Here is a 23,622-nt window from a genome sequence, read left to right as displayed (position 1 = left end):
TAGGGAACATATTTGAAGATTCCTTTCCACCTACCAGGAAGTAGTACTGTGGTTGATTTAAGGGACCAATTCACACCACTGGAATTTAACCTATGAATGCACTGTGCTCTGTAAGTTGCACAGCAATAATTTAGGAGAAGAGGAAGGACCTAAGCCCAAAGATTGTAGGGAGGCAATTGGTGGAGAGTAACACAGACCTCCACGGACAGCCTCTGTGTGAGTTCTTGGAGAAATGAGCATGAATTTTGGAATCACATATATCTGGACTCAGATCCTAGCTTTAAGCATTACTTGTTCTCTGAGCCTCAATTTTCTCACTGTAAAATGGGGATATTAAAACGTCTAGCATATTGCCTGGCATGTAGTAGGTGCTCAGTAAAGAGAACCCTGGGAATCTTTGTCTCCAGTGATCATGTAAGAAGAATGAACAAGTGGTCCAGCCCTTCAGGCCTGTGTCACTCAGGTGAGGTGTCTTCTCACACCAGCCCAGCAACTGAGCTTGAGGCCCAAGAGAGAACATCCCAGGGATGCCCTGGCCCAGATCTGCATGGGGTGCCCCCAAAGGTGGGTTTCTGGCCCTCAGTATAGCCAAGCAGAGGGAAAGTTGTCCCTACCCCAAAGGAGATGTAGACGCCCAGCAGGCTTCCCGCGATGGTGGCAAAGCCTCCAGTCATGACCACATGGACTTCAGAGAGCGTCATGTCTGCCAAGTAGGGCTGGATCAGTAGAGGAGCCTCAGTCTACAAATGGGAAAGATGGCAGAGGGCTGAGCTGGGGTGATTGGGTACTTTCCCCGCCCAGCCTCTTCCCTGAGAGCCAGGAGGTCAGAGAAAGCATTGAGGAGTCCTTAGGGAAGAGACATCGGGGGTGAGGTCAGAACTGTGATCTGTACTTGGCTGAGCCTCTCTGAACCTCCGTGTTGGCCCACTTCTATGGAAGGTCCCCCGTGCCTCCCTCTTGGTTTGATAATGCTCCCATGTGTGGACTGCTGCCATGTGACAGGCACCCCACTAAGCACCTCACTGTCATGACTCTCAACCTTTTGAGGCAGAACTGGGCATCCCATTTCCAGGAGAGCAAAGAGAGTTTCAGGGAGGTGCCGAGAATTACCTGTGTTCATGCAAAGGGGTGGGAAGCACAGGTTAACTCCAGGTCTGAGCTTCTCATAAAGCCATGAGGCTTGTTGTAAAGAAATGAGTCAGGGCATACAAGGTAGGTTTATTTCAGAGCATGTGGGGAGGCCTGGAGCCCCTCATTATCCATTAAGTAAATAGTTATGGAGCACCTAGGCACTGTTTTGTAGGATGAGGATACCATGGTAAATAGTTTATATCCTGGGAGCAATGGAAGGTGGGAGAGGGGTTTTATGGAGGGAGAGAGGTTATGGATAATCAATAAGGAGCCAAGTAGATAAATAATGTAACTAGAGATAAAGAGATGGAATAAAAGCATGCTTAGTAGTTAGAGGTATTTATTTATAGTAGTAGGGATTGAACCCAGGGTCTCATGCATGGTAAGTAAGCTCACTGCCACTGAGCTGCATCCCCAGCCACTTATTTAATTTTTATTTTGAGATAAGGTCTTGCTAAATTGCCGAAGCTGGCCTTGAACTTGTGATCCTCTTGCCTCAGGCTCTGAGTTGCTGGGATTACAAGTGTGTGCCACTGTACCTGGCCTTAGACGTGTTTTGTGTTTTTTTTTTTGTTTGTTTTGTTTTGTTTTTTAAGAGAGAGAGAGAGAGAGAGAGAGAGAGAGAGAGAATTTTTTAATATTTATTTTTCAGTTTTCATTGGACACAACATCATTATTTTTTTTGTTTTTATGTGGTGCTGAGGATCGAACCTAGCGCCCTGTGCATGCCAGGCGAGTGCATTACTGCTTGAGCCACATCCTCAGCCCTTAGAGGTGTTTTTGATGGGTCACTCAGGCAGATATAAAAAAGGATGGATAGGAGAGGTGGGATGGAAGCAGGGAGAACAGGCAGGTGAAAGCACCATCCAGGTGAGAGACGGGGTGGCTAGTAGCAAGGAAGAAGGGCAGAGGGCCAGTGTGCATGTGACGTGGAGGCAGAGCTGCAGGACTTGCTGACAGGTGGGGGTGCATGGAGCAAGAGAAGCAGAGGAAGGAAGGATGGCTCTTAGTTCTGTCTGAACAACGTGGTGGAAGGTGACATAATTTACCGAGAAGAGAAAGTCTTAGAGAGAGGCACAGCTGTGATGAGGGAGAAAGTCAAGCGTCCTGTATTTACGATTTAGCCTATTGAATTTGAGATATCCAAGAGGAAGGATAAAAAACCAGTTGACACGTCAGTCAAGTTCAGAGGAGTATTCAGGGCTCCAGAATGGGATATGAGAGACATTTCAAGCATTTAAGGGCAGGCATGGTGGAGCACACCTGTAATCCCAGGTATGCAGGAGAGTGAAGCTGGAGGATCAAATTTCAGCCCAGCTTGGGTAATGTAGCTCAAAAAAATGATTAATTAATTAAACATTTAAAGCAACGGGGTTGGTGCAAACCCCTAGGGAGGTAGTGGACCCAGGCCTGACACATTTACAGGTTGAAATGATGCCAGTAATCTTTGAAGGTTCCCCATCTCCTCCCCTTGAAGGAAATGAGGCAGAAATCTAGGTCAACTTGACCAACCACTTGTGCAAAGTTAATTTACCTTGGGAGCTCTTTATGTCACCCAGTGACACATTCAATGCAATTTATATTTTATCAGTAGAAACAGATTGCATTTGCAGCCTCTCATATAATGTAAATGCCTTTGTATATCTGTATTCTTTCTTACTCTATTTATTTATTAATTTATTTAGTACTGAGGACTGAACCCAGGGCTTTGCACGTACTAGGTAAGTGCTCTGCCACTGAGCTACATTTCTAGCCTTATTTTGAACATTTTAAGGAATATTTGGGACACTCTGCCTGTCAGCACATCTGTCTTAGTTGGCTAAAAATAAACAAAAAATATTTGAAATCAACACATACCACAGCAAAAAAAGATGCAAATAGTTTCCAAAGTTTCATAAACTATTCAAATATGGCATCTTTTGACAAGTGTGTCCCTCGGGGACTCAAATGTTAGGTAGATGGGCCAGGATAGACCCTGAAAAGGCCTCCAGAGTCTTACTCACTCAAGAGGGTTGGGCATGAAGGGACTCGGGACTCATGGCACCTTCAGAGTCATGTTTACTTTGGGAAATTCACTTTCAGAAAGAGAGTGGGGGTAAAAAAGACAAAATGGTGTAGCAGAAAGAACACTGGCGAGGAAGGAAAAAATCTGGATTCTAAGTCTTGGCTTATACTGTGGGCTACTGACCACACTGTTCCCATCCCAGGAGCCTCAGTTTTCTCATGTAGGATTTGTGAGTCACTAAGCTAATGAAATCAGCCGAGGGTTAGAGTGGCAGCAGGTGCCAGGCAGGTCCTCTCTGGCATGAGCTAGGCAAAGAGCATAGCCTCCATATGGAGGACCTTTGGGGCAGCCTTTGGTGACCTTGGGAGAAGGTTTAAATGGCTCTTCAGTGGACTGAATCAGAGCTCCATGGCTTCAGGGCCTCCACCCTCTTAGAGAAATTTATAGTACTCACCTGGCCCACAAAGATGTTTCCTGCCACACTCAGGGTCTCAGTGGCTGTGGTTCCCATGGTGACCTGCATCAGCCAGGCAATCTAAAAGCAAGCAGGCTGCTTTTTGGGAGCTGAATTATCAAGCTCCAGAATCAGAGAGTCTTGCAAGTCTTCTAACTGTCAGCACAGCACAGGACATTGATATATTTTGATTGTCCTCCCCAAAACTCACATTGAAATTTCATTGCTGTTGTGACCTCTTTTTAAGTTTAATTTTATTATTTTTGGTGGTCTGGGAACCAAACTCACTCATACTAAGCAAGCACTTTAGCACTGAGCTATATCCCCAGCCCTTTTTATTTTAGTTTGAGATGGGGTCTTGCTAAATTGCCCAGTCTGGGCTGGAACTTGCGATCTTCCTGCCTCAGTCTCCCAAGTCACTGGGATTACAGGCACATGTCACTGCACCTAGCTTCAGTAATATTTATTAACATGCTAGGGAACTAGAGTTTTCGTGGAAAAGGTTCTAGAAAACACTGTATCAAAAAGATCTTCCTTTCTAGTCAAGATGAAATCTGCTTCCCTTGAAATTTCTCTCCACTGCTAGTACCTCCCTGGCTGCCCTTTCCAAAGTCTCTCTTCTGTAAGTATTTAAAGATGGCTTTCTTATCCCTAATTTCTTCTATTCCAGGCCCATTGTTCCTTATCCCTTCCACTGTTCTGTGGAAGGCATGGTTTCAAGTCCTTTCACTCTCTTGATTAAAAATCTATTTGTACCAGCCCTGAGGTTGAACACATTCTCCAAATCTGGGGACAATCACCTCCCTCACACCATGCAATGTGTGCTCTTAACATAAGCACAGGTTGTTTTTGCATCCTGGCAGCCACCTGATGGTGCTGATTTATGCTGAGCTTAATCAGCTAAAATCTCAGAATCTTTGCCAGGCCCAATGCTGTCTCCCACATCCTGGTTTTATGCAGCAGATTTTATGAACACAAGCACAGAATTTGACATATTTACATGTGAAGTTTGTTCACTGTGGCCCACTGTTACAGTCTCTCAAGGTTATTATTATTATTGTTATTATTATTATTAGTGCTGGGGATGGACCAAGGCCTCATGCATACCAGGCAAGCACTTTACCACTGAGCTACATTCCCAGCCCTCTCAAGATCTTTTGAGTATGTCACTTTTATTTTTTCCCTAACAACTCAGTATAGCCCAATGACTACAACCCTCTCTCCCATGGAAACCACATTGGATCTGGGTGCCATTTCTCCTTAGTATCATAACCAGAGAGCTTGTGAAAGATGTTTGGTTAGTGGTAGGTCCTGGAAGAATGTGGCATCATGGGAGCAGTGGATTCTGGGAAGGTATAGACCTCAGGAGCAAAGGATTTGGGGAGGGTGAGGGCCCAGGGGGCAGGCGATTTGGGGAAAGTATGAACCCTGGAATCAAAGGATTTTGGGAGGCTGTGGACCTTGGGAGCTGGTGACTGCAAAAGAGCCCAGGCCTGGGTACAGGGTACTTACCTTCAAGATTACCCACTGCATTAGGCCTAGATAGTAGAGAACTGACATGACACAGCTGAAGAAAATAATGATGGGCAAAACCTGCCAGGAAAGAGAGCACAAGACCCCAGGTTAGAAGAAGGGAGGTGGCAGGAGGCCAGGCAGGGCCCTAACAGCCCACTCCATCCCAAGGCCTTGCTTCTCAGAGGCCTGACAGTCCAGTATTGTACAGAAGCTCTGGGTCCCCTATGGCTGGCAGACCTGGAGTGACCGAGTTCACCTGCACCATTGTCAATTAGGGAAGAAGCTCTATTTTTAGTGCAGAAAACCCCAGGTGCTATGCATGTGGGGCCTCTTTGGAGGCACTACTATTCTCTTCATTTCCTCTCAATAGCAACATCCACCAGGCCACACTCCCTCTCTCCTCCCCACATACAGGCCTGCATGTGCTGGGAGCAGGGGTTGAGTGTGCTACTTGCTCACTTGCTTCTTTGTTTCCAGAATGGGATAAAATGCTCACTCCTCAGGGTTGTTTTGAAAGTTAAATTAGGAGCTTGCCTGGGACCTAGCACTTGCACCACATCCCCTCCTCCAGGAGCTCAATGTCGGCTTATAACTCTGCCCTTTATCACCTTCCCATACTCTGGGCCAATGCATTCTGGTGTTCCACTTCCACTCACCGCCAACAAGCTCAGAATAGATTCATCCTGGACCAGCAACCAGCACCTCGTCCTGTCACCCCGCTTCCTACTACCATCCTTAACCTGCCTCTTCATTCACTCCAAGATTCATTACCTACCTCTTCCTTCAAAATTTCCCTCACATCTATTCCTTCCTTTCCAGGCCCCTGGCCCCACCCCAGTGCTTTCTTATTGTGGTCTCATTTATAATTCAGACTGGCAAAAACTGACATATCTAAAAGACAGAGGACTAGTTTAATAACCTCTGGCATGACCACACAATGGTGCACTAAATCAGAACACAAGAATGAGGAAGCTTTCTATAGAAATTTGTGGACCGATTTCCAAGTTAGTTAGTTAGGCAAAGAAAGAGAAGATATATGGGGGGTGGGGTTATTGAGGGGTGGGGGTGTATGCCATGCTGTTATGGGGAAAAAAGTGAGAGAGCATTGTGTTGTGGTCTTATGTGACATGGGACATCACTAGGACATGAGTGTGACCAGCGTCAGCAGGTGCCTTGGAGAGGAGTAGAATTTGCTTTTTCCCTTTTGCCTTTTTGTGTCTTTTGCCTTTTTTCTACTCATGTGTTATCTTCCAAACAGTTGTTAACTAATCAATTTTGAAGTCATGCAGAACTGGAAATAATCTGGGAACATTCTTGTGCTAAAATATTAAATGGGAAAATTGGAATATTAAAAATATAGAAAGGAACCTGGAAGGCAGTGCTCTCTGATAGTAAAAGGACTGGCTTCTGTGAGTGGGGGCTGAAGGAATTTTGTTTTCTTTTTTCCTCTATTTCTGAATTTCCCTGCCTTTCCTATAATTTTCTATAATAGATGGACATTTCTCAAGGCAGAGGGGCAAAGGCAGAGGAGAGGTCTGGGGGAAGTTCACTTTGGACTTGATGGGTTTGAGATGCCCATGGAACATCCTAGTAGAGTATCAAGTGGGAAGCTAGATAAAAGGGTTAAGAGCTAAGGGGAAATCCGGGTCAGATCAAGTTGGGACTCATCCATAAAAAGTGAAGGGTGAGATGATGGGGTGTGATACACTGAGAAAACTGCCTGGGGTGAGCTGAGCAGGAGCTAAGGACAGGGCCCTGGGGTCATCATCACAGAAGGATAAGAGGGGAAAGAGGGGAAATAGCCAGAGGTTGGAAAACAACCAAAGAGGCATGTGACACAAACTGAGAGGGCATGCCCGGTCAGCTGAGGGGTGCCTCAGAGCTCTGGTAAGATAAGGCCTGAGGCTAATTGTTGGCACTTAGTGATTCAGAAGTCTCAGGCAATCTAGGTGGGAGCAGTATCAGAGGAAGGGTGGGGATACCCAAGGAGGGGAGAAAATAAAAGGCATAGAGGCAATGAGTCCAGCTAGCCCTTTCAAGACCCTGGGCTGTGCAGGAAGAGCAGCCTGGCTAGAAGCAGGTGAGGATCAAGGCCCTGTTGATTTGATTTTGAAGAAGGAAGAGTCTAGAGCAATCAAACTTAGGTTCTCGTTCAAAACGAATGGGAATGGGGCATCGTGGTGCATGCCTATAATTCCAGTGAGTAGGTAGGATGAGACAGGAGGATCACAAGTTTGAGGCCAGCTTCGGCAATGTCTTAAAATTTAAAAAAGAAAAAAAAAACATAAAAAGAGCTGGGGATGTAGTTCTGTAGTAGAGCACCCCTGGGTTCAATCCCCAGTACTGCACAAAGTAAAAAAAAAAAGGAGGGGCGAGGGGAATACAAAGAAGGTTCCTAGTGAGAGGGAGCTCCTGTGCTCTGGCTGGCTGGGCTGGAAATGAGAAGCAAGCCCTGCTGGCTGGGGTGGGGGACTATCCTCTCCTTTCCCAGAACTCCCCAGTTCTTATCTGGACTTGTTTCACTTCACATCTGTCACCAATTTCACTGCAGTTGCGGATGTCACCTGACAGGGATCACAGACGCTGGCTCCAGAAATCCATTTCCTGCCCTGTGACTCCTCCACTGCCGGGGGCTAGAAGCACCACCAGCGTGGAGCGGTGATATCATTCTGTTTTCCTGGGAGTGAGATGCACAGAAGATCATGTACTGTCTAGACTGCCCATCTAGTTGCTCATGTGAGGGACAGCAGGGCAGCTGGCAGGGCCACAGAGATGGACACAAGCCAGGAAGGAGGCACTCAGGGTGGCAGGACCCAAATCCAGATTTAGCACCAAGAGATATATTTTATCTGCATGATGGAGGTTTTCGGTGGAAAGGAAGCTGGGTTTTGGATTAAGTGGTGACTTTCTAGGGTGTGAGAGGAAATGGAAGAGAAGCGATCCCCAATTTTCTAAGGTGGGGTATTTAATACTAAATAAGGTCCCTGTGTCTAATATGATCTCCCAGCCCAGAAACACCTCTGGGACCTGCAGTACATGACATGATAGAAGAACAGGTAGCTCAGGGCAGTATTGTCATAGAAGGACGAGAAAAGTGCAAGAAGTCCTACTATGTGCTTATTATAAAGTCCTACTGTGTTCTAGGTAACCAAAGTGCGGTGACTTGTTGATCCTCAAAGCCACTAAGGTAGAAGTAACTGTCTCCTCTTCACAGATAGGTACACTGAGGCTCTAAGTTGTGGGCTACCTGCCCAAAGTCACTTACATGAAAAGATACAGAGACCTCCTGGTCACCAGACAGGTTGCTTTGGTCCTCAGTGACCCAAAGGAGTTGCCCAAGAAGGATCTTGTACTTCTGTCTTCAGGGGTAGCATGTGTCCCTGTTATAGACTGAATGTTGTTGTCTGTCCTCCACCCCCTACAAATTTATATGCTGAAACCTAATCCCCAGTGGTATTAGGAAGAGGGCTTTTGAGAAGTGATTAAGTCATGGGGGTGGAGCCCTCATGAATGGGATTAATATCCTTATAAAAGAGGTCCCAGAGGATTCTCTTGTCCTTCCACCATGTGAGGACCCAGAGAGAAAACCATCTATGGCCAGGAAAAGGGCCCTCATCGGGACCCACCCATGCTGGCACTCTGATCTCATTTCCAGCTTCCAGAACTGTGAGGAATAAATTTCTGTTGTTCAATTGCCACCCAATCTGTTTTTTTTTTTTTTTTTTTTGTGATAGCATCCCAGGTAGACTATGACAATTCCCTTTGAGGAAGAGCCAAATAAGTCCTGACGATGGAACTCCTAGCTTTTCCAGGCCAGCAGTGGGTGCTCAGAGTGTGGTCATGTGAGGATTCGTTAGAAATGCACATTTTGAGCCCCTCCTCCAGAATTTCAGATTCAGTAAGTTTAGGGCAGGGTCTAATATTTGGGTCTTTCCAGGACTCTTGGTACTACTGGTCTGGACACCATACCCTGAGAACCACTGTTCCAGAGTGCAGACCACACGCTCTGAGTGAACTTGGCCTGGAACAGGGCTAAGCCCACTGGGGATGTGGCCCAGCTCCCTCTTTTCCTTGAAGGGAGCTGAACCAAGGCTCTTGATGACTTCCTAAGGCTGTCTGGGCAAAGCTCCATGTCCCCAGACCCCACGACCTAATCACTTGTAGACAGTGCCATCACCAGTCCCAGGCCATGAGGAACCATAGAAACCCAAAGCTGGAAGGCCCCTCAGAGGCCGTAGCAATGTTATAACACCAACATGACCCAAAAGCAGAATGGACTTGTTGGGCTGAACACTGGTGAGTTCCTAGGAAAGCTTGCAGTGAGATTAAAAAGGATTCTGAAAGAGTGTGATAACAGCGGAAATGGAGAGGAGGAGCTGGTCACTTATTTCTAATCTTTAGATGAGGATCTAAACAGGATAACCCTGGTGGTAAAGTACTTAAGAAACATCTGAGGAAATTCATCTGTGCAGTGGTCATGCAACCTATCCTCTATATTTCCCTGGCTCGTAGGCATGCCATGGCCCTCCAGTGCATTCCAGCCTGACCGCTGAGGAGTAAGTAATAAAATGTCTATTGAGTTCTTCAAGTTCTTCCTTTGGGATCAGTAAACTGTATGCTTGGGGCATTTTCAACCTTGGGGTTGAATAATTGGCATGATTGGCCAGGATCCCAAAGAAGGCTACGTCGAGGTAACTCTGGAATTGGGAAAGGGCATGAAGTCTGGGGGGTAGGAGGGGATATCAGACTGGCTACCACCTTGATGTGGTTTGGGGTGCCTTCCCTATTGGAGGAGGGAGGACCACTATTCATAGGAATAGGAAAGATAGTGGAATGAATTGGACATAACTTTCCTATGTATATAAATGATTACACCACAGTGAATCTCCACATCATGTAAAACCATAAGACTGGGATCCTAATTAAGTAAGAAGTACTACACGTTTGTATAAATATGTCAAAACATACTCTACTGTTATGTAACTAAAAAGAACAAACAAAAAAATATTCATAGTAATAGCATTGGTGGACATGGGAGCTGAGTGTACATTGATTTACAGTAATCCTAACAAATTCTCAGCAAGTTAACTGCTATTGAAGGATATGGGGGAAAAACAGCAAGAGTCCAAGCCATAATGTGGACTCTGTGGTTTGGGCACCTGCCCTTTACCTCCTATCCAGTGTTTATAGCCCCCACATCTGAAAATATAATGAGTGGCGATATCTTGTGCAGTAAATGCCTATCGACTACTGCAGGGGAGTTCCATTTGCATTGCCATGAGATTGAACGCATGTCAGTTGTAAAGTCAATATTAAGGGGGCACGCTAAATACTCTCTGTTATTTTGCCTGAATACTCTCTGTTATTTTGCTGCTGAATTGTTTCCACCAAACAATATCAGTGGCCATTAGGAGATAATGGAGACTATATATGAATTGGCTAAAGTAAATATAATTTTCCCAGCCCACAGACCTTTTTGACTCCCCTGTGTAGCTGATAAGAAAGCAGGATGGAACTTGGTACATGACAGTGGATTACAGAAAATTAAATAAGGTGACCCTTCCACTTTATGCAACTGTTCCCAACATAGCTGTTATTCTAGTAGAGCTACGTACTCAGCTGAGAACATCTTGCTGTGTGCTGGACCTTGCTAATACCTTCTTTATCACAAATAAAGTTCAAATCCCATTGGCCTTCAAGTGGGAAGGCCATGGTAGATATTTACAGTGTTACCTCAAGGGTATCTCCATTGCCCCACCTTGTGTCATGGTATGATAATAAACCTGATGCCAACCTTAGTTGAAAAAAATGTTTAACTAACGATAACACCTGATTCTTGTTAAGTGTTCACCAAGGCTACCCTCACACTTTTGACTCATTTCCAAGGAAAGGATGGACCATAAACCCTGACAAAGTGCAGGGCCGCAACTTGTCGGTGAAATTCTGGGTGTTGTTTGGGTAAGACGAAGGTTATACTTCAGGCTGTAATAATAAAGTTCAGGAATTTTCCATTTCCCAACATAGTAAAACAAATACAAGAATGTGTGAGGCTATTGGGTCATTGGAGGCTCTCATCCCTCATCTCACTCAATATTAAGACCCCTAGATAATTTGTATAGGAGGGGTGCAGTGTGGGACTCGGCTGATTGGCATACTGAGGCTTCTACTCAGGCCAAATGGACAGTAAAACAGGCACAAGCTCCTGGGACCCTGGGCACAACAAAACCTGCTAAGCTTACCATCCATGTCACTCTGGATGGTTTTGGATGGGGCTTATGGCAGCAGATGAAGGGACATAAGACCCCCATTGGATTTGGGTCACAATTATGGAAGGGAGCAAAGGAATGTTAAAGCTTTTTTAAAAACAATTGTGTGCCACTAAGGCTGCCCTTCTTGCCAAGGAGCCCATCACCAAAGAAGCACCAGGCAAGGTTGTACAAAGCACCAGTTGGCAAAGATAAGATGGCTGGAGGAGGGCTGGGGTTGTGGCTCAGTGGTAGGACGTTTGATCTTCAGCACCACATAAAAATAAGTAAATAAAGTTATGTTCATCTACAACTAAAAATATATTAAAAGAAAAAGAAAAACAAAAAAAGATTGCTGGAGGAAGCCCTAGCAAAAGAAACTTCCACTTGGCTACATGGTGGATTAAAGCACGCAGGTCAGAAGGGTATGTGGGCAGCTGTGACACTCTGGAGGCTGCCCCTAATGAGGTCCGATGTTGCTGCTGCGTGTCAGAACTGTCTTGTCTGCTCTCAGTGCTACCCATGATGATGACTAAATGCCACAGAGGGGCATATCAAACAAGGTGATTTCCCTCTTTAGTGATGGCAGATAGATTGTACTGGTTCTCTCCCACTTTCAGAAGGGACCAAATATGCATTGACTTGTGTGGACACAGTTACAGGCTTGATCTAAGTCTTTCTCAGCAAAAGAGCCAATCAAAGGACAACAATTAAGGAACTGATCCAGCTGAGTGCCAGGTATGGCACACCACAGCTAAATGAGAATGACCAAGGAACCCATTTCACAGGTCATAACATACAACAGTGGGCTCAAGACCAGGACATATTATGGATCTTCCACCTGCCATACAATCCAACAGGAGCTGGATTAGGTGAAAGAATGAATGACTTGCTGAAATAAGCCTTAAGGATTGAAAGTAACTCTATTCAGCTGTGGGCTGCTTGTCAGCCTGAGGCACAGAGGACACCAAATGAGAAACCCATACATCATCTCACCCATGGCTGCCAGCCTTATGGTTGCAGATAAAGGCTATTATACCTTAGGCTATAATAAATTGAGCATTTCTTAAACCAGCCAGGGGAAACAAGTAACAACTTACAACTGAGTCTTCTTGACTTCCACATTGAAGACAAGAAGACTTAGTTGACCATGGACTGTACAAGTCAGCCCCCAGTGGTTTGCCTTACCAACCCCTGTGGGGAGGGAGAATGTCTGATTTTACAAGTAAGTCCTACTGTGCTGGGAACCTGGCCCTCACAAGTACAGGTGATGTTACTCTTGGGTGTCATCACCCAAGGAATACTGTGTATCAGTTTAAGACAATTATATATTCCCAAGGTGTCTTATTCTTTCTATATCCCTGAAGTGTAAACAAATTGATTGATATTATACCCAGGCAAGCCTACTGTTCAGGCTGCTTTACTAACACAAGATCATACAGTAGCCTGTATATCAGCTCCTGTATATGGAGCTTATAAGTAAGTAATCTATTCCTGGACTGAGTATTGGAAGCTACACACACCAATCAGATTGACTGTTGGACCTGCTCAGAACTCCATGTGACTGCAACACAAGGACTTTCCTGGGTAGTCCAACTTACAAATGAGATGGATAGATTTGAACAAAACAGAACTGGACTAAAATACAATATTTCTCATGCTTTAACTCCAGTGTCAAAACAAATTAATCTTATCTTTATTACCCATGCATACTTGCTGACAGGTTCTTGCTCTTCGTACTGCTATTATGGAATATGAAAGCAGTGTGCCTGTCCCAAGAACTATCTGGAAGATATGGGACAGTCTGAGATTGTGAGGGACATTAAGGGGCTTCTAAGGCCTTAAATGGGTGGAGTATTGGGTTAAACACTAACCAGTTCCTAGGAAAGCTTACAATGAGATAAGAAAGACTCTAAAGAAGGTGATAATGAAGAAATAGAGAGAGGGAGCTGGCCACTTTTCTCCAATCTTAAGAAGAGATAGAGTGACCCTAGTTGTAAAGTAAAGGAATACACTCATAAAACATATGAGGAAATCCACCTGCTCAATGGGCATGGGACCCATACTATCCCCTCACTTGTAGGCATGGTGCAACCCTTATATCCCAGCCTGCCACTATCAAGAAGTGAATAAATAATAAAGTGTTAGAGTCTGTAAACAAGTCAAAAATAACACCTGGCATTTTGCCAGGGGAATGTTAGAGTTCGTAAACAAGTCTGGATGGTGCCTGGCAAAATGCCAGAGGGAGCGGTTTGAGAAGTAACAAAAGCGAGCCATTAAGTCTAGAGATTCCTTATTGGTTGACTGATGTATCTAGTTTATGCTAATTAGATAAGCTCTGTGGAATGTATAAATACTGCTCCTGTCCTGCAATAAACGGCTCCCACTCCTGCTGTATCAACATACACAAGTTATTCGTCACCCCCCGGTTATTTTGCTGCAGCCAGATAGACTGCGGCAATAAAGTACCCAAGACCTCCCTATTGAGTCCTCCAAGTTCTTCCTTTGAGATGGGTAAACAGTATGCTTGGGGTGTTTACTGCCATGAAGTTGAAGGGCTCCAGGTCCAGGTAAAGTGGGTTACTGCTGTCCACTGGACATGTCTCCTGATTTCCTGTTTGTGTCCAGGATGACCTTTCCAAACGGCCCCCTCATGTCCTCTGCCTTCATGCCACATTCTCAATAGAGCTCTCTTGCCTCAATGGTCCCATGTCCCTCCTTTCAGCTGTCCTGCTCCAGCCTCCGCTCACTTCCCACTCCTCCCTCTGAAAACCATTCTCACTAAGGTTGCCCACAACCCCTTAATCACAAATTCACCTTTAAATCCATATCTTATTTTATCTTTTGTGTGTGTGTATGTGTACATTCTGACACTAGGGATTATGGAGTCTGCCTCAGGCAAACACAACAAAATTCTCAGGAGACAGAAACATCTTCCTTCACCGTAAGGGCTCCTCAGGGAGAGCACTGAACAGCACTGCTAAGCTCAGTAGATGGAAGCATGTCTCAGAAGCCGCAGGAGAGTGAGAGAATGAGTGGGTGTGTTCCTAGGTTGGTGAGGAATGAGAAGGATGCAGGGCCTGGGGTGGGTGGCATTATGGATGGAAAGTCATTAGAAGGGAAGTGGAATTACTAATCAAGCTAATCTAGCCAAGAGCTGGCTGCCATGTTGACAGTGCTAGACTCTAGGCCCAGAGTAGGTTGAAGGCAGAAGTCCCACAAAAAGACTCGCCTTTCTGGAGAAGACATCTGCTGGACCATGGCACTCTAGGAAATAGCTTAGATTCTGACAGTCTGAGTGAATTTAGGGACTCCCCCAGGCTGAAGTTTGCCATAGGCCTTGGACTAGATCCACATGATTCACAAGAACAGATGGAAAATTCCTGAGTCTTCCATTCAACTCAGCACTCAACAGAGCTATCCCCACCTGAAGGTAAGTCCAAAGAGTGAAAAGTGTATGTATATGTGTGTGTGTGTGTGTGTGTGTGTGTGTGTTGTGTATGAGAGAGAGAGAGAGAAAGAGAGAAAGAGATGGATAGAGTGTGTGAATGAGATTTTGTGATTAGTTATTGTGGTAGGAAAGAGAATTCTATAGCCAGAAAGCATTTGTCTTAAGACCTCTCTCATCTGGCTTAGCATTGCTAAGGATGCCACTGGCCAATACATTGGCCAGGAATTTATCTAGAGGTTATCATCTCCCAGGGTCCAGAAAATTCTTCATGTTCAACTGCAAAATACTGAGCCTGGTTAAAGATAAATCCACCACACTTATTATTTCTCTCTTAACTGAATATCAAATCTCAGTCTTTTGCTACCATGGATATGTTTTTCAAAAGGTCATTTTTTGCTATGAAGGGTACTTTTTATATATTTAGAGGAGAAACATGATCCTGCTGATTTCTACTCATAGTGTGAGGAAGGAGATGTCCCTTGATTGGAAGTGCAGTGATGGAGTCCTGCTCTGGCCCTGTCTTTCCTCAAGGGTGAGCACAAGACCCCTTTTGCTCCAACTGCAGTATCTCAAGGCTCTGCGGTTAGTGATTGGTCCAAGGGTGGTCACATGATCTGAGTCAGACCAATAAGAATCTGTCCTAGGACTTGAGCTGGGAGAAAAGAGTTGCCCCCATCCTGGGGGCTGCACCTTGAGAATGAGCATATGGGGGCCAGGAGCATATCTTGTATGAGAGAATAGGGTTGACATCCACAGGTAAACAGAGATCTTGGCAAAACTGGGCCCTGAGTTCTGGCGTTCACCAGCTCTACCTTGCCCTTCAGTTTGTGAGCCTTATAAGAGGCAGCCCTTCCCAATCCTGCCTTTAGAGTGAGTTGCAAATGGGTTTCTGTCACTTATAACTGAGTAGACCTAAGGAATATTATTTCCTATAAATTGGAGGAACCAATGAATGTTCCTCAGGTCAAGGAACCTTTGTTACCATTAACTAAAGAGCTCTGATATCAGGGCATTGAATCTAATAAGCAAGAGTGTTGGATCCGGGCTCCAATCTTGACTCTAGCCCTCACCAGTTTTGTGATCTTGTAGGAGCAAAAGTCACTCTGAACCTTCTCTGTAAAAGGGGAGTAATAGTATTTTCCCTGAAGGTTTGCTGTAAGGGTGAAATGAGTGGCAGAAATTCCCTTTCTGTAAGCGGGAACTGTTATTATGATTTCTTTAACCTTTGCTTTTTCCCTAAGCTTTTCTTCTCTGGTCCTCCAGGACGTCAAGCATAGAGGAGGACAAAATGGTTTATAATGGCTCTGAATTTACTTCCAATCGTCTGTGTATCTCGTGGCCCTAGAAGGCTGAGAAGTGCTGGCTCCCTCTGGGACGGGTGAAGAAAGATCTTAACTCTGATACTGAAGCACAGGGAAAGCCACTCAAGGTCTTTCCACAAGATAATGGTGGCCCAGCTTGGAGAGGTTGGCTGTATGGAATACAACTAGTAGCAGGGGACACATGGAGCAAAGCTTCCCCAGAAGGTGCAGGAGGGCTTCCCAGGGCACATGAGAATCATCACTTAGTTCAGTCATTGAGTAAGGAGCAGAGTAGCTGGTAGGGCTTTGTAGGGTTCAAGATTGGGCAAAGGACACAAAGATGAGTAAGATCCAAGCCTCTTCCTAAATAGCTAAATGCAACCACAGCAGCTAAGCAATGAGCTCCACCCAGCTGTCTCTGTCCCCCATCCCGTGTCCTCTGGGTGACTTTTTCTCCTGGATTATGAAACAACCTCCTTGCTTGCATACATATTCATTCTCTCTCTCTCTCTCTCTCTCTCCCTCCCTCCCTCCCCCCCCACTCCCCACCTCAGTCCCTCTCTCTTTCTCTCTGCAGCATCATGGCTATAATCCTTTCTACCCACTATTGACATGTTAACCACCCAAAACTCCAATAAAATAATCTCCAATGGCTCCACCTTTACTGGAGACAAAACCCAGATGTCCCAGCCTGGCATTTAAGACCTTTCAAGATATAGCCCGACCAAACTTGCTGACATATGCTCCCTCAAAACAGCTTTCACACTGAACCCTGTACCCTGGACATCCCAACATATTCTCACCTCCATGCTTTTGTCCAAGCCATTTTTTCCTCCTGCTCCTAGCTCCACATGTCCCAGTCCTCCCTGTCCTGAAGCTCCATGTCAAATGCCACATCCTCAGGGAGTTTTCCTTGCTGATCCTAGTTACCAACAATCTCTCCCTACAGGGGGCTCCCCAAGCACTTTCTTTGCGCCTCTCTTACAGCACTGAACCCAGCTGCCCTGGGTGGTGGAATTGCAGAGTGTGTGTGTTTTGAAATCTGAGAAACTGCTGGAGCTTCTGTGTTGTAGCCACAAGAAGTCACCCTGAAGCAGATCTTCACTGTTCTTCCTGCAAGCTTGGGTGGCCTCCTTCTTGGTTATGCAGATAAGAAGGGAGCAGCCTATACTGCCTTAAGGGGGTGGTGTTAGGGGACTTCTGGGGGGTGACCCATATATCTATCTTATACAGAACTGACCTCAGAAATCATGACAGGAAAATCTGTACAGGAGACAAGACTCCTGAGAAGATAAGCAATGTCCCCTCCCTTTCCTTTTAGGGCTGGCATGATTAAAACTCCTTAGATGGGCTGGAGATTCCTCAGACAGTCTGCTAGCCCAACAAACACCAAGGGTCCAAGGGGGACCCACCAGAGGTCAGGGTCAGAACTGGGAAGGGGGATCTAGGCTCAATACCAGTGCAGAAGTCCAGGGCCAAGTCCAAGCCTTAGGCTGGAAGCTTCCTGGATCCAACACTCCCATAGGAGTTGGGAGGCTCTGGAAAAAGTGGCCAGAGTAATGATAAAAAGCAGAAACCTCTGGGACCTACACATAGGGGCCTGTGTAGTCCCTCTGAGGGACAGTGGTCCAGGACATGCCAGGTAGGCAGCAGCAATTTTCCTCCATGGTACTATGACATTAGTGGCAGAAAACTGGAGCCAGGTACTAAGTAAACAGGGCCCCAGGTCTGTCTGTCTGTCTGTCTCTCTCTCTCTCTTTCTCTCTCTCTCAGCCTGGCATTTAGAAATGGAGCTTAAGCCTGGAATGAATCTAGGTGTCTCTAGAAAATTTGGGTGTGAGGTAGAAAAAGACAATACTAGAGTCCTCAATAAACAAGGTATTTAGGGGATTGAAGAGGTAACTGAAGAAATACAACCATATTTCCACTCAGTACAGCAAAGTGGGTCATACCAGTAGCATCCTCATCACAGGCTGCCCTGTTTTAAATCAAGGCCAGTGTCTACTATTAGAAATTAAGTGCTTTGAAACAGAACAGTGTATTCAATCTCAATTTCCTCTATAATATTTTGTGTGGCAGTATGCTGGGCGCAGTGGCCAGCATACTTACAATCCCAGAGACTTGGAAGGTTGAGGCAAGAGTATAAGTTTGAGGCCAGCCTGGGCAACTTGGCCGGACCTGTCTCAAAGTTAAAAAATAAAAAGGGCTAGAAATGTGGCTCAGTGGTAGAGCACCCCTGGGTTTAATTCCTAGTATAGGAAAAAAATTGTGTAACAGTAGCTGCACGATAAATTTTTGTTGGAAAAAGAGAGAGTGGGAAGGAGAGAAGCCCGGGGAGGAGGGAGCTATAGTTTGCTGCTGAACTAAGAAGAACAGCTTCCTGGCAGAGAGGTGGGTTGTGAGGGACCTTGAAGGAAGAGCACCATGAGAAGACTGTTCGAGTCTTTGGAAACTGTCCCTTATAGGCCCAGAGTCCCTGCAGCATGTTAGGGGCTAGTGTCTCAGCAGGAGCCATCCCCATGCTCCCCACCTCCTCTTCTTGTCATCAGCCTCCCAGCAATTCTGTCATATATTCTTCTTTAGGGAAAAGCATACAGAATAGTTGACTTTCCTAAATTTAATGCACTGCTGGGCCCCTCCCAGGGCCCAGGAGCTAAAGCTTCATTAACTTTCCAAGAACCAGCCTGTGCCCACAAGAACCCTCCCTGCTGGGGGCCTTGCCCTCTCCTCTCAGCCTGGCCCCACCCAGCTGGCTCAGACTCCCCACTAGCTGGAGACCTGGGCAGCAGTTGCCTTAGACCAAGAGTGAGGCTGACCTGAAAGGCAAAGACATTCTTGACCAGAGTCTCCCCAAACACGAAGCTGGAGCCGGCCTCAGTGTAGCTCAGGAAGGTCTGAAAGGCAAAAAAAAAAAAAAAAGTACACTCATACACACAAGAAAAGCATGGGGTGAGTCTAGGAAGGAAGGAGAGAGGGAACTGTGGGCAGAGTCCCAGGCTGGGGTGAGCAGGGGCCTGGCCCTGGTCCAGGTGGGAGAGAGGGATGCCAAAGCCACAGGCCCTCCCTGGCCCAGGCAGGTCGCCCTTGAAACACACCTCCCCTCACCCGCCCCGTCCCTGTCAGGGGTGGGGCACTGCCTAGGAACAGACACTAAAGTGACAATCATTGTTCTTTCAGAGCATGTTCTGCAGGAGAGATACTTTTTTGGTCAATTTTAAATTTTAAATACCCTGATATGAGAGTTGTGAAAACATTAAAGAAGGGCTGGGGACATGGTTCAAGTAGTAGTGCGCTCGCCTAGCATGCGTGAGGCACTGGGTTTGATCCTCAGCACCACATAAAAATAAAAAATAAAGATATTGTGTCCACCTAAAGCTAAAAAATAAATATTTTAAAAAACATTAAAGAAGATATAATAAGGAAACAAGACCTTAAGCTGTGTTGAAGAAGGCTGTTAAAGGGGGTGTCTTTTGTGCCTGCTTCGTCCCTGACAGCCAATGGTATACTGTTTCCATGTCCTGTCTCCATCCCAGACTCGTAGCCTTAATGTGGGAGTCCACACTCACTTCTGCAGGAGATCTGGCATTGTGACTGCAGGAACAAGTCACTTCTCTTATCCAGGAGTCAACGTTCTCATCTATAAATTGAGGATATGCTACTAGGAAGGCTGAGGCTGGAGGATTGCAAGTTTGAGGCTAGTGTGGGCAACTCAGCAAGACTCTATTTCAAAATAAAAAATAAAAAGGACTGGGGATGTAGCTCAGTGGTATATTGCCCCTGGGTTCAATCCCCAGTACCACAAGAAAATAAAATAAAATGGGGACATGACCAGAGCAGCAACTCTTAGCCTTTTCTTCTATAATACCTAGGCTGGTGCCATCAGCAAAGCCAATAGGTGGGCACAGACCCCAGGAATGATCCTGGCTCCACCCCACACAGAGCACGTGGACATTTGAGCTGGTGAGAAGAGGGTGAGTAGAGGTTCAAAACTTGGGTCCTCAATCACTTATATTTGAAACAGTAAATTATGAGCTGTGGGTGTAGCTGGTGGTAGAGCATTTGCTTAGAATGCAAAAAGCCTGGGGTTCATTCCCCAGCACTGGGGGGAAAAAAAGTAAAATCATGATGGTTGCTCAACAATGTGCATGAACTTAATGATGGTTAAAATGGTAAATTTTGTCTTATGTGTATTTTACCACAGGAAAAAAAAAGAAATATTATAACCTCAGTCGGGTGCTATAATCTCAGGTACTTGGGAGGTTGAAGTAGGAGGATCACAAGTTTGAGGCCACTTAGTGAGGCCCTGTCTTAAAAAAAAAAAAAAAAAAGAGGTCTGGGGATGTAGCTCAGTGGTAGAATGCTTGCCTCTCATGTGTGAGGGCCTGGGCTCAATCCCCAGTACCACACACACACAAATTATGATTTCAGTAGACATTTCTAAGAACACACACATATACACACATAGAGCAAATCATTTGCAGGGTTTTGTTTTTAAGCAATTTTAACACTATAAGTCCTGAGTCACAGGTGACCTTGGCAGGCCACACTTCTGAGGGACTCTCTTCCATATCAGACTCTGCTCTGTCCCTCAGGTCAGAGTTCCTGGCTTGAGGGAAGCAGTACCTGGCCCTGCTGGCCCTCAGCAGTCCACCTGGCCTGGGCCCCAATCCATACCTACCCCCTAGTCCCAAACTATCTCTATGGCCTCCCCACCCACCTTCCCCCACAACCAAGTGGCTTCTCCCCCATTCCCTGATGACCTAAGGTGCTCTCAACAGTCAGGCCCCATGTACAAACCTGGATCTGATCACCCAGCCACTGGAATGCTACAAATCCTGGTTCTGTTCTGATGACAAAGAGTCCGAGTACAAACTGTAGCCCAAGGCCCCAGGACACGGTCCGCCAAGAAACCTGCCACCCAATAAAAAGGGCTTGGTGAGCTTCGCTCCTTGGGTGGTCCACAGAGAACAGGATGAGGGGTGAGGGTGGAGAGCACAGAACTGCTGGGGGTGATGGGAGCTTTGCCCTGCCTGGAGGCCAGAGCCCTAAGCCTGCTGCCAATAGTCACTCCCTCCCTAGGATTCAGAATAGGCCATGCTCTTAGCGGCCATGAGGTGGGCAGTGGGCAGGGGTGGCTCAAGATTCCAATCAAGGACCCTTGAGAAGCCAGCCCAGCTTTGAACATGCCAAGGCATTTAGTTTCTGAGTCATGGCCTCAGGACATGGACATCGGCCTGCCCAGCTCATTGTGTAACCTCCATCTGCCTGAACCCTCTCCATCTGTCCTCCATTGGCAGGATTCCCAAACCCCACTCCCTTGAGGCCCACCCTGTACAGGAGAGCTGTATTCCTTTGGGTTGCTATTCTCTCTCAGCACCTAAAGACTCCTTACCGAATCCTGAGCTCTGAAACTTGGCTATAGCCTGGGGAAAGTAGTAACAACACTATGAAGCAGAGAGGGGTCCTGATTCCAGAGGATGGGAGAGAGAAAAAGGAGGCAGAGGAAGAGAAAGTCCATCTGACCAATCCAGTAGGGCCAACCAGCTGTGCGTAGGCAGGGACCTCCCAAATAGGCAGATGAACACTTTGTTATGCATCAGAATTATCCAGAGGCCTGTTGAAATGAAGATAGCTGAGCCTCACGGTGGAGAGCAGTGATTTGAATTATGGCTTGTCTGACTCTCGTGGCTGTGTCTGAGCTGGGAGCTGCCTGTGTGAAGTGCAGGTCAAGATGCCCCAGTTGCTATGGTAACACTGGCCAGGGAGGGCTACTGTGAAGGCTCATGGCTCTGGCTCTATCAGTTGAAGCCTTGAGTTCAGCACCAACTCCCAGGAATAGTGAATTCTGAGCAAAACAAGATGACCCTAATGTCTCACCAGTCCAGCATCCTTCAGATTGCCTGTTTGCTGAAACTTTTCCACAGATAACTTTTTGATGAAACCTATATAATAAACTTGCTGAGCTGGTTCTAGAGTCACTCAAGCCTCACCAGGGCTTGGCTGCCCACCTGGCTACAACTTTTACTCTCTATGTGTATCTGTCTTTTCTCTATCCCCTCATCACTCCTGAACATCTGGTATCTCCCTTGATTAATGGCCATGACCAAGAGAGATGAGAGGGTTGTGGTATCTCACCCCAGTTTTTGACTATGAAAATTAGCATTTTTAAGCTGTGTGCAGTGGTATACACCTATAATCCCAGCTACTTGGGAGGCTGAGGCAGGAGGATCATGAGTTCAAGGCCAGCCTCAGACTTAGTGAGATCCCATCTCAAAATAAAAAATAAAAGGGTCTGGAGGTGTAGCTCACTGGTAGTGCACCCTGTGTTCAATCCCCAGTACAGAGGAGGAGAAGGAAAAGAGGAGGAGGAGCACTGTTTTATACTAATAATACCAAGAAACCTTTGGTTCTTCACATAGACTCTGGAGTCTGATTCTGTGTTTTCCAGGGTAATGGGGATGATTTCTGAGACTACAAACTTGAGGACATGTCACCAAGGAAAGAAATGCCTCCAGTGGCCTCTTGGTTTGGAGAAATGCAGCAAATCTGTCTATCCAGTGTCCTTGCCCCCCCTTGGGGAGCTTGAGGACTTCTGCTAAGAGAGGTGACTACTCACTTGGGGTCTCCAGTTCCAGGATGTCCCTCACCTGCTTCATAGGAAGCCTATCCTGATGTACAGTCATTCCCAGGCTCTGAGCCTTGGGTGTTCTCCCAACAGGAGCCTCTGCTCCCACCCAGTTCCCAGCCCCAGCCAAGGGGCAAAAGAAAGAACACACTGGCTTCCAGCCCCAGCTGTCAGCTAAGCACTCACAGCACCGTGATGTTTCGAGCAGGCAAAGAGTAGGATGATGAACACGCAGGTTCCTGCAAATGACACCAGCTGCTCAGGCCTCTGGAAGGTGTCTAGAGCCAGCCACAAGACCAAGGCCAAGACAGCAGCAAGGGCTAGACCTCTGCAAGAGAGAGGGAGAAATCCATCACCCTCAGCATCTTACACACACACACACACCAAATAGTACCCAGGGCCCCAGAGGAAAGGTGAGCCAAGACACTTCTTAGTACTCTGTACAATGCCCTATGGATTGTGGGTTTGCCCACAATGTGTCAGGAGTAGACACTCTTCCTGGCCCTCTGATTCCAAGCACAGTTCCCTCTCATCCTTGTGGGTAGTTCCTATATAGCCCAGGAAATAGTTTCCTAGTAGTAAACTATTAGGAGTAGTTTCCTCAGATATATTTGCTGATCAGAATTCAACTGGTCATTTCAGGGGGCTTTTGCAGATCTCTGGAATTGTCACTCTTGACAGCTTCTCTTCTTTGATGCTCTGCAATGTGCTGCTACTCCAGAGGGCACAGGCAATAAGCCTGGGCAGCGTCCTCCACCATGTGGTGTTTTCTGCAGACATGCAGAACACAAGGGCTATGGAAGTATGGTTTCCTCCACCTAGATTTCAAAGAATGCTATGAAGAGTCTGGAGGACCATGCTGAGACCTGCACAGGAGGGTGAGACTGCCTTTGAG

General features: G+C 46.3%; 1 protein-coding gene across 8 annotated transcripts in view; it reads right to left on the bottom strand.

The window, feature by feature from the left end:
- LOC124088472 (sodium/nucleoside cotransporter 1) overlaps positions 1 to 23,622 on the bottom strand; it is a 118,019-nt gene that overhangs the window by 15,349 nt on the left and 79,048 nt on the right. For 7 of the 8 annotated variants that reach the window (XR_009226272.1, XM_046438083.2, XM_046438115.2 and 4 more), the window contains 6 exons: positions 22,914 to 23,055; positions 20,900 to 21,013; positions 18,919 to 18,996; positions 5,103 to 5,183; positions 3,591 to 3,671; positions 615 to 740 (listed from right to left, as the gene is read on the bottom strand). Coding sequence is in view for 6 of the 8 variants with exons in the window: in XM_046438083.2 (XP_046294039.1) it covers positions 615 to 740; positions 3,591 to 3,671; positions 5,103 to 5,183; positions 18,919 to 18,996; positions 20,900 to 21,013; positions 22,914 to 23,055 (622 nt within the window). In the remaining 2 variants the exon portion in view is untranslated. Of the gene's footprint in view, positions 1 to 614; positions 741 to 3,590; positions 3,672 to 5,102; positions 5,184 to 18,918; positions 18,997 to 19,532; positions 19,740 to 20,899; positions 21,014 to 22,913; positions 23,056 to 23,622 lie in introns of those variants that run through there. The other variant, XR_006850364.1, reaches the window with a different exon arrangement.

Source organism: Marmota monax, unplaced genomic scaffold (assembly GCF_021218885.2).
Source record: "Marmota monax isolate L192 unplaced genomic scaffold, Marmota_monax_Labrador192_F-V1.1 WCK01_AAM20220418_F8-fsc00005, whole genome shotgun sequence".
Taxonomy (NCBI): domain Eukaryota; kingdom Metazoa; phylum Chordata; class Mammalia; order Rodentia; family Sciuridae; genus Marmota; species Marmota monax.
This window is presented reverse-complemented; position numbering and strand designations above follow the sequence as displayed.